General features: G+C 45.7%; 1 protein-coding gene across 1 annotated transcript in view; it reads right to left on the reverse strand.

Annotated features, from left to right (window-relative positions):
* Positions 1-6430: 6430 nt before the first annotated feature.
* edn2 (endothelin 2) overlaps positions 6431-10862 on the reverse strand; it is a 5700-nt gene continuing 1268 nt past the window's right edge. The window contains exons 2-5 of the mRNA XM_063184904.1: positions 10814-10862; positions 10339-10455; positions 8812-8904; positions 6431-8484 (exon numbers count right to left, since the gene is read on the reverse strand). The exon at positions 10814-10862 is cut by the window's right edge and continues 117 nt beyond it. Coding sequence (XP_063040974.1) covers positions 8379-8484; positions 8812-8904; positions 10339-10455; positions 10814-10862 — 365 coding nt within the window. The 3' untranslated portion in view covers positions 6431-8378. The remainder of the gene's footprint in view (positions 8485-8811; positions 8905-10338; positions 10456-10813) is intronic.

The following is a 10862-nucleotide window of genomic DNA, read 5'->3' on the forward strand; positions in this document are numbered from 1 at the left end:
TGAGACTCAGCTCACAACAGGAGCAGAGTAGTCGACGGGAGGGAAGTGTTGGTAAACAGTTGGGGCGTCAGCTGACCCAATGCTATACGGTTACATACCGCCATTCAGACATACGGCCATTCCGACACACCGCCATTCCGACTAAAAGAAGGGCCATTTCATGTTTCTATTTGCTTCTGAGGCAGAGATATTTAGGTTTTATTTGCTGAGGGCACCTTTTCCCAAAAAGGGCTTAGGCATTAGCAGGTTTTTTTGCAGGTGCCTCAGGCTACAATGGGTTAAAGGGTAACTGACCTCAATATTACGTAGACGGTCATTGGGCAGTTGGGCAGTTATGGGTAAGCGGTTAGGGCGCCAGACTTGTAGCCACAAGGTTGCCGGTTCGACCCCTGACCCGTCAGGTTGGTGGGGGGAGTAATCAACCAGTGCTCTCCCCCATCCTTTTTCATGACTGAGGTACCCTGAGCATGGTACTGTCCCGCCGCACTGCTGCCAAGGGGAGACATTGAGGGCTGGCATAAATGCAATTTCGATGTGTGCAGAGTTCACTTGTGTGCTATGGAGTGCTGTGTCACAATGATAATAGTCGTTGGAGTTTCCAAATGGGCTTTCACTTTTCACTAAAATGGGTTAAAGGGTAACTAACCTCAGTATTACGTACACGTGTGTGTGTGTAGGCATGCTGTGTAATCACAATGAATGGAAGTCAAACAGCCCCTAATGATCAGCATCCTTTCTTTTCTTTGCTTTTGATTTGTCATTTACTCATTTTTTTCATTTTATTTTTTTACTGTAAACACTGATTGGTGTGCAGAGATCACTAGTGTGTTTACATTCATTGCAAAACTGTACCTCTATCAGATGATTATATCTTTGCAAAGTCATATGTCCCAACTTGCACGATGCCATTTCTTTGCATAGCCTGTGAATGGTGAGAATGATTTCAAAGAAAGAACTGAAAATGAAAGAACTGCATATGTGACAGATGTGTCTCCATAGTTATTGTCTGACCTTGTGTGAGGAATTCAGTGAAAATTGACACTGGCAGGGTCATCTCACCCTCAACTGAGACTGGCGTAGTAGACATTTCCCAGTGGTTCCCACACCGTTGTGGGCCCCTATTTTCAGAAATGTATAAAAAACCTTTAATACAAAAGTGTATTAAAACACAAAAGTGCCCGGGCCCTATTTCCCCCCAGGCCAGCCCTGGCCTCAACCGAGACTGGCGCAGTAGAATTTTACTCCTCCAACCTGTTACACATGCAATGATGTAGACTCAACATCAATAGGCAGGGAAGGGGAAAGGGAAATCTGTTTCATTATTGTAAGTTGAGTCACAGCAGCAGAGGGAGAGCAGTTGCTTTTTAGACTCAACTACAACAGGACGAGGTGACCTGACTCACGTAACTCACAGCAGGAGATGTAGGACTGTTTTGGACGCAGACGAAACTTAAAACAGAAGGATATCGGCCCCGCCATGGCCAAACGGTGGGGCACTCGTCTGCCATGCGGCTGACCCAGGTTCGATTCCCGGCCCGGGTCTTTGGCCTGGTGGCACATGGCCTTGGCTAAATGGTTAGGGAGGTGTTAAGGTTCAAATCCCACCCTTATCTCTCCCTATACCATCCATGAACCTTGGAGCAATTAAGGCACCTACAGTATAACCCCACATTTGCTCCAGCAACTTTTACCAAACACCCTGTAAATATACAGTATGAAGGTCACTTTGGATAAATGTGTCAGCTAGGTCTAATGGAATGGAAAGTGTCCGGTCTATGACACTAGGCCGACTTACAGTAAGCCATAACGCAGTAGAGCGACAACATTTAGCGACCCCAGGGGGCAGATGGAGCCTCCCGCCACTCCATGAAGCCTGTATGGCCCCCCTCACACCATACCACGGCACGGCACACTATGCTGCGCTGCTGCTATGCTGCACAGCACACAGTGTCCAACAAAACCAGGAAGCAGGGGGCTGCTTAGATAGCGAGACCTGGGCTACTGTTTTTTCTTTTTTTTTTCTAATCAGAGTCTCCTTGTCACCGCCGCTGCTGCTTGCATGCCTTGCCTGCCGAGCCCGCCCGCCCGTCCGCGCTGCTGCTGCGCTGTGGAGTTTAAGAGCGCTGGCTGCCTGGCTCGGACCCAAACCCACATAGCAGCCAGTAATAATAACATAATAACACACGAACGCACACACGCACGCACACACACACACACACACACACACACACACACACACACACACACACACACACACACACACACACACACACACACACACACACACACACACACACAGTCGTTTGTGTAAGGGGTCTCTCAAGGGAGCTGGAGAGCAGATTAAAAGGGGAACACATACTGTGCATGCAGACACATGCATGCAGGCAGCCACTTGTGCTTGCACTTATAGGCAAAGACGAGACAACAATGATGTCATCACGATGAGATCCATCAATCGCACTAATGCTCTGATGAGAGAGCGAGATGAGACAGAGGAAGAAGAGAGAGCGAGAGAGATGGAAAAAGAGACAGACACGTGAGAAAGGAGAGGCAGAGAGAGACTGTCTGTGTGTGTGTGTGAGAGAGAGAGTGAGTGAGGGAGGAGAGAGAGAGAGAGAGAAAGAAGGAAAGAAAGCGGGAGAGAGAGAGAGAGAGAAAGAAAGAAAGCGAGTGAGAGGGGGAGATGTCGATAAAGGAAGGACTTAAGGAGAACAAAAACACCATCCAAAACAAGTTGTGTTATGACAACCCAGTGATTAACCAACCTCTTAATCACTTTCCCTCCATTCTCTATCAGCGGCCCCCTCCGACAGGAGACGTGCCTGTGATTTTCCAGTGTTATTTTTCCCCTGTTCTGTTCAGCACGGCTTCGCGAGGAATGCAAAGGGAATGTGGACAAAAGCATCCTGTTTTTATTTCCTACACTTTTTAGTCAGCTGTTTTAATGAAGAAGAAAAAAAATGCTGCCTTTTTTTTGAGGGGGACCTCGCACATCGCAAGTCTACAGAGGATGCCAGTGTGCAAGCAATGCTGGACTGGTGATCTAGCATACGGGGCATTTTCCAGTCTTTGAGGGGTGATGCTGTTGGTTTTTTGTCCTTAGGAACCAGCCCTCAAATTACATCGTTCATTCCTCTATTGCAAATATGCTTTAGTAGACAAGTGCTCTCCGATTATTTTCCCCCAAGGGCCAAATTATGTAGCGCAAATGAGGCTGATGGCCAAACAAATCACCCAACCGTTTGGCCACAGACAGTGATGGGCAACCTGGACTCATGGTGTGTTCGAATACTCGTACTGTCCGCCCTTTCCGCACTGTGTTTGGGTACGCAGGGTGTTCCATTTCTAATCGCAATGGTTAAGTGTACTGTAAATTACCCGGATAAGGCCCCCAAAACCGGCCATTTTTTGTAGTGTGAAGTTACTGTACACTTTTCGCACTCAATGGCCGCCATGTTTGTTACGTAGTTGAGTGTCAGATCTGTCAAACGGCTGAATCTCCGTGATAACAGAATAGTTGTGATTCCAAAGACAATTGGCATGTGTATTAGAGGCAGGGGTAACTTAAAAAAGTGTCAGCATAACGAACAGTGCCTTCCGTGATGAATTTCATATTGGCGGTTGGTAAACTGATGATTAACGACCAACCGTCATTTCCGTTAACTGTATCAGACAGAACGGGAATTGGAATGTACTCTCCTCGTGAATCGCGGAGGGTGGAAAGGGTACTTTACTGCACTCAAACAAGGTACACAGTACAGAGGGTGAATAATGGAACACACCATCAGAAGCTACAATCCAGTGCCACACATTCCAAATGACCTGGTTCTACAACCTGTCTAATTAGGGTAATCACCTGGTTGAATTGGACAGGTAAAATGGGTCCTTTGGAATATGTGGCACTGGATTGTAGCCTTTGCATCCAGGTTGCCCATCACTGGCCATAGGAAGCACACATATACCTGTACAGTATGTTCCAACCTCATGGCGGGCCGCATTTGGCCCACAGGCCGCCATTTGGAGAACTATGCTGTAGACCATGGACTGAGATACAAAAAGTACCAACAATATCAAGGGAAAGCAGGGGGCTGTGTGAGGGACAGGTCTATGAAAAAAAAAGAAAACGAGGAATTCCCAGGCTGTTTTTCCAGTCCCAGTCCAGGGGTGAGTTTCTCAAAAGGGAAGTTGTTAGCCTGTTAGCAACTTTGGTAGTTGCCAATGGGAAAATGCATTGAAAGCAACGAAGTAGCTAATGTAGTAAGCAACTTTGGTTTTGAGAAATTCACCCCATGCCTGTTTGCAAGAGTTTGGACTCTGAGTTCTGTTTCACATCTGGTACCGAGAAGGGAATTGGTTGCTCAGTGGTGAGCAAAGCAGAGGAGCTGGATGTTGCAGTGGTCCATGACAGGTGTATGGGGAAAATGAACAGCTTTGCGCATCGGGATCAATAAAGGTGAACTGAACCACATGATCTGTTTAAATAAAATATTCCTCCAGCGGCCAGTGTAGACAATATATATTTCTCTATTTCTCCCTGTAAGGTTGTTGAAACAGCATCTCAAAAGTTCTTTTTTTATCGAAGAGTTGGGTATTGTACGCTATGTCAGGTTTAAATAATAAATCAACCCAGAGAGGAATGCTGTTTTTGAGCGCTTGCTCTCTCTCTCTCTCTCTCTCTCTCTCTCTCTCTCTCTCTCTCTCTCTCTCTCTCTCTCTCTGTGTGTGTGTGTGTGTGGGGTGGGCAGCAGTGTGCAGGGCTGGGGGCTTTAGCAGGTTGTTTTTGCAGTGAAAAGTTATCTTTCATTTTATTTTCTCTACCGCAGTAGGCCACGATGCTTCGGATAAAGCCCCCATCCAATTCCACAAATCCCTCCGCCCGTCTTGTTGTTTTTCCACATTTTAACGTAAAGTGGATGAGTCCTCTCCATCCAAAACAACAACGAGGCCATAGCCGTAACTACCATTGAGGACACAGAGGTCATGTCCTCTGTATTTTTTTTCAGAAATGTAAAATGTATGTATACTGAAAATCAATTTATGATCAACAATGATAAATTCATTCTGTATACGCCACCCCCATTTATCCTCAAGACAGTGATTAATGAAGACGAACTTAAGAGTTTGACTGAAGAGTTTGAAGCATTCTAAATGTACAGTATGCAGTACAGCATGCAGTATTTGACCTCTGTATTTGAAAATGTCTCGTCACGGCCCTGAATGAGGCATCTCTCTTCCGAGCCGTCGGCCGTCGCTATAAAACGTATCCAAAGCAGCCGATCTTAAATAAACATCTGGCCGCAGAATGGGGGTGCAGACAAAAGCCGCAGCACACCTTGGAAAGATTACATTCCACAGCAGAAAACTCAGAGTAACGACAGACAAAAGAGCTACACAAATACCCATGTAGACAAACACAGGCACTCTATACATTGCCCCCCCTCCTCCGTAGAATGAAGACAAAGGGTACTTGCTCAGAGCACGTAGGCTATATAGCTACTTACCTAACACCTGCGGCTGCTTGACTCTAAAAGCATCATGCATCCTTCGATTGTGCCCTGTCCCTCCATACTATACAGTAGAGGCGTATGCATGCCTCAATTCAACTAGCAAAGTGCAGTTCAATTGTCTAAATAACAATTGTTTCATACCAGGCTTTAGTTTACACCAGACTAAAATGACGTATTTCCCCTCAGCTAAATCTTCTGATGGACAACTGGTGGACCTACCTAACATCGGTGGCTGCTTGGCATTAAAAGCACCATGCATTCTTTGCTTGTGTCCAGACCCATGCATGCAACAATGCTGAATTTCCCTTTGCTAAATGTTCTGATGGACAAGTGACTGAATTTGCCTGGGCAAGACGCTATGCAATGTTTTTGTGAATTCCAGAATTCCTGCCTAAACTGAACAGGTGTCAAATAAAGGAAGGAATTTGTCCTGGGCACAAATATAATAGGATATAGCAATACGTATCAGATGTCGGATAGAGATAGATCACATTTTGTTTATATAAGAGGCTTGACATTATAGCATGTTTTACATCAAGACATTTCTATGGGATAAATATGGGCCTATTTCTTCCCAACTTCTGAATTATATTGCACTTATATTACAGTCCCTGGAGCAGTGATGGGTCAGGTGCCTTGCTCAAGGGTACTTCAGCCATGGAGGCATTGGTAAGGCATTGGTGAGTGTGGGGATTGAACCCACAACCCTGTGATCTACTGTCCAACTCCCTAACCATTGTGCCAAGGCTACCCCCACATAATTGATGTAATTAAATTTTAGTTGACCGGAGAGGAAACTGTAGGACAATTCCTTGACTAAACATCATATTGTAAGAGGTCATGTTGTCTGTTTCAGCGGTAAGAGAGCAATGCACAGAGAGACAGAAAGATTTGAAGTTATTCATAATAATTTATTTCCTTGTCATTTCAAATACATACATAGAATGGTTTCTCTTAAATATAAATATAACATATAATATGAAGTCCAATAAGTTAAATAAATAAGACAGCAGACTGGACAAAAAAAACCTACATCTGTTCAGTAGACTCGTTCATGGCTTTTGAAGAGTGTACATTCAAGTATCCTTGAGATTCTCAAAAAAGAATGTTGTCCTCCCAATGACGAAAACTCAAAACTGAAGAACAATCCAGCATTTTTGATACATCTTGATTTGATGAAAAGACGACAAATAAATAAACAATATAAGGTCATAAAACAAAACACAACTGAAAACTTTACACAACACAGCGACCCTGAACTTGAATTTGAGACGCCGGCGGGATGCCAGCCCATCTTTCAACACGCACCTTGACGTGTGCGTATACACTGAGGTGACCGGCAGACACAAACACATTCCAGTGACATTCCAGGCTTTTTTCCCCCTCCCTCCTCTTTCCTAATGGGCAATTTACAGGACCTGGGGCCCGTCGTTTGTTTCAATAGGAAAAAACAATTACAGCGTTTTCTTGGCATCGCCAGGGGCCTATTCAAAGTTGCTTTGGCGTTCCAAACAATCAAAACATTCAGTAGCTTAGGCCACCAATGCTCCCACCTCGCCACCACCAAGATGCCGGGTCGGTGCCAAAGGAAAACCTGGAAAGAGGGCTAAGTTGAGGAGATAACAGTATAATAGGAGGCCTTTCTTCATTATTTAAGTCAAAGCAAACATGGTGCCAAGAAAATATGCCCTCCATACTCCTTCCCCATGCGCTGCAGCGCTGTGTTTTTATCAGCTTTTTTTCACAATACACTCTTTGTGGCATGGTCAATGTTTTCCTATTTCAACCTTTGCCTCTATACTACGACTTAACGGCACATCTTTACTACCACAGATTAGCAAAGGTGAATATAGGAGCAAACCTGATTATAGTAGAACTAAAGCTGAGTGAAAAAGATAATATTGTTGTTGTGGAATCAGCCCTTTTTGTGAAGTGAAGTCCAGCAACAACTGTGCAAAGCCATGTGGGGAGAGATGTTTTGAATATGGACTTGGTCTGTTTAGGGTAAGGATTGATACGTGTTTTGTAGTAAAGTCCTGAGAAGCGAACAATGACAACTGGACACTGTCAATTTCATCTCTAAATGAAATGAAACCCAAGTTTGCTCTGATTCAGAGAAAAATAAATCACAAGAGATAAAATGTCTATATGACACGGTATGCTTGAACCATCTTCCGATAGATTATGAGGATATTTGCACAATCAAATAAAAATAATTGCGACTGCAAAAAAGAACATACATTGTCATTGGATATACAGCTAATACAGTAAACTATCTTCAAAGGTATAATGGTATGGTATGATATTCCTAACGAGTATTCCAGTTCGGTGTTGTCAGAACAGTCAACTCATTGGTGACGACGAAGACAGCATTCTGCCATAACAATGCAGTGCTGAACTGTCCATCAGAGAAGCAAGGTCAGAGTCAGACTCTGCTGCAGTGTAGTCGATGCATCAGAACACTTGAGTATCGAGAAACCTTCAGTTTCTCCTCAGGTCCTCCGAAATGTCGATGGACAAGGCTACATGAGCAGAGTGAATTTTGCTTAGTCCTTCTTCTCTTTCTTCTTCTCATTCTTCTTTTATTTCTTCTTCTTGTTGATTCTCTAAGCCTTCTGCTGTCAGAAGGCCTATAAGCCTCCACACCTATTCTGCAGAAGATCTGTCTGTGTGTAAACATAAACACAGACGCAGACGCCCAGGCCTGTACTTGAAGGCTCCGCTGTCACAGAGAGAGCAACAGAGAAAGGAAAACCTCCCTTGCTGCCGCCTCAAGTCTCCTCTCCTTTCCTCTCGCGTCTGTCCTGACGAGGACGTCTTTTGTTCGGATGCTCGCTCCAACCCCTTGGTTGTCTCCAGCGGTTTCCCCCTCTAGCTGGCCTGGGGCCAGACACCCTGACCCTGCCGAGAGCCTCTCCTCCGCGGGGAGGAGGACTGCTGCTCCTCGGCCTCTCTCTGGTTGGCACTGACCACCTGCCTGTAAGGAAAGAAAAAGTTACACACATTAGGCACACAATTGTAAACCTCCTCAGGCATGCAGATAAGCAGAGTAAGAGGCCCGTTCCAATGCATTGCGCTAGATGGTTATCGCCCACTAATGTATGCTAATTGTCGCTGCTGCACTCTGTGGGGGTTATTTTAACTGCTTTTGCAATACGCTGCTGGGGGTCTGGTTGGAGGCTGCTAGTGGGCATGAAAAGTGTGTGTATGATTGAGAGAGAGGGGGGGGAGAGAGAGAGAGAGAGAGAGAGTACATGCATGCCTCTGTGTGTATATTTGCATACGTCAAAATTCCAGCTCTTACCTGAGGAGGGTCAGGAGGTCGTTGTCAGGGTAACCCATTGTCTCGGAATGCCGGTCCTCTGGGCTGACGATCACAAGGGCAGGGTTTTCCGAACTGTTGAGAGAAGATGAATGCAGGTTAAAACCCACATCTATAGGCCCACGGCAGACATTTTCTTTTAACCAGTAGGGTTCTTTTCAGGTAACAGGCATCAGTGGCACGCTGTTATGTCAAAAGTGAAGTACCAAATTACACGCAAGCCTCTCCGACTCCTGGAAACACCCTAACTTTCCATTGTTAGCGTAAGCCACGCAAGCTATCAGCTCTTTTCAAAAACATGCGCACGTATCCCTTGGCATTTTCTTTTCACTTTAAATGGTTAATCCTTTAGCCTTGAGCTTCGAGCGCAACCACAGTGCACTCATAACAAAACATCGCAGCCGAAGACATGACAAAACTTTCCGCATATAGCCGTGTGACTCATAAAATTGCACTGCTCCTGGTGTGTGTGTTTGTGTGTGTGTGTGTGTGTGTGTGTGTGTGTGTGTGTGTGTGTGTGTGTGTTTGTGTGTGTGTGTGTGTCTCTTTCTGTCTCTGTATGTGGTGGTGGTGGCAAGATCACAAGACACTCTCTGTGGCAAACTGGTGTGCCTCTTATCTGCCCTCATCACTGTCTTGCTGCTAGCGGAGGTGGGACGCAATAAACAACGATCCACACGGCATCCGCAGCACTCCTCACTCATAGGCCTACTGATGCGTGTGTGTGTGTGTGTTTGTGTGTGTGCGTGCGTGCGTGTGTGCAAGCGAATTATCCACTTAGTTTTGTTCCAGAGGCTCATTGACGATAGAAAAGAGTCATGCTATGCCCTTTTACTACTCGAGAGGTGAGACACAAGAGGTGTGTGAGTAAGACAGAGAGAGAGGGAGACAGCGAGCCAAACACATTACGCAGAGACACTGACATCTGTCAGCCGCACACTATCAGCGTTCCAGATCACACCTAATTCCACACTCTGAACTCAGCCCCGCTCAGCCGAGCCCGGAGCAGCTCATCTCATCACTAAACCCTGATCTCCTGATCTGTGTCCGTCTCGGCCGACTTGCCTTGGCATGTGAGACAACAACGAGACAAGAGACGAGAGAGAGAGAGAGAGAGAGAGAGAGAGAGAGAGAGAGAGAGAGAGAGAGAGAGAGAGAGAGAGAGAGAGAGAGAGATGCGCAGCTATCATCTGATAGGCCTAGGATAGTGTGTGTGTGTGTGTGTATGTGTGCGTGTGTGTGTGTGAGTTGAATGAATCACAGAGAAAGAGAGCTAGACAGAGGGAGAGAGAAAGTGAAAGAGATGGTAAGAGAGTGAGAGGGTGAAGACATGAGGAGGAGAGGAAGAGAAAGAAGGAGAAAGAAAGATTGTGAGAGACAGACAGAGAAAGAGAGAAGGTGTGAGATGTGTGTGTGTGTGTGTGCATGTGTGTATATATGTGTGTATATGGTCCATGTACGAGTGTATGTATGAGTGTCATGCATGGAGGTTGCGCTGGCTGGACTCACCTGGTGTGACAGAAGCTGTTGCAGGTGTGGTCACTGGGGCTGTGGCACCCGCAACGGCCGGTGGAGCGGCGACGACGGCGCGACAGAGGGCTTCCCAGGCCATAGGGGGTAGTCTTACTGCAGAGGAGCAGGAGAGAACAGGACAGCCATTAGACAAATACCTCACTGGTGACCGCTATTGTGACGTCTATAATGAGGTGGCTGCTACGCTGACATATATACAACCAGGGCCCTAAATTAAGCCAAAAAGGCTTGTAGATGTTAATATTACAAGCCAAACCTACACTCACTTGGTCGGTGTTAATTTAGAACCCTGTATACAACTATTTTAATACCTGTTGTTCAATGTTCTCATACAAATGATGAACCTTTATTACTGCTATCGGTGCTGGTAGAGCATCTCAAAAGATATTGCTTTATGAGAACATTAATAATACAAATGTACATGACTGGTCCAATCTGTAAGGTGCTTTACCTTGGAGTGTTGACCCAGATGATGTCCAGGTGGCAGAAGTAGATGCACT

Source organism: Engraulis encrasicolus, chromosome 20 (assembly GCF_034702125.1).
Source record: "Engraulis encrasicolus isolate BLACKSEA-1 chromosome 20, IST_EnEncr_1.0, whole genome shotgun sequence".
Classification (NCBI taxonomy): domain Eukaryota; kingdom Metazoa; phylum Chordata; class Actinopteri; order Clupeiformes; family Engraulidae; genus Engraulis; species Engraulis encrasicolus.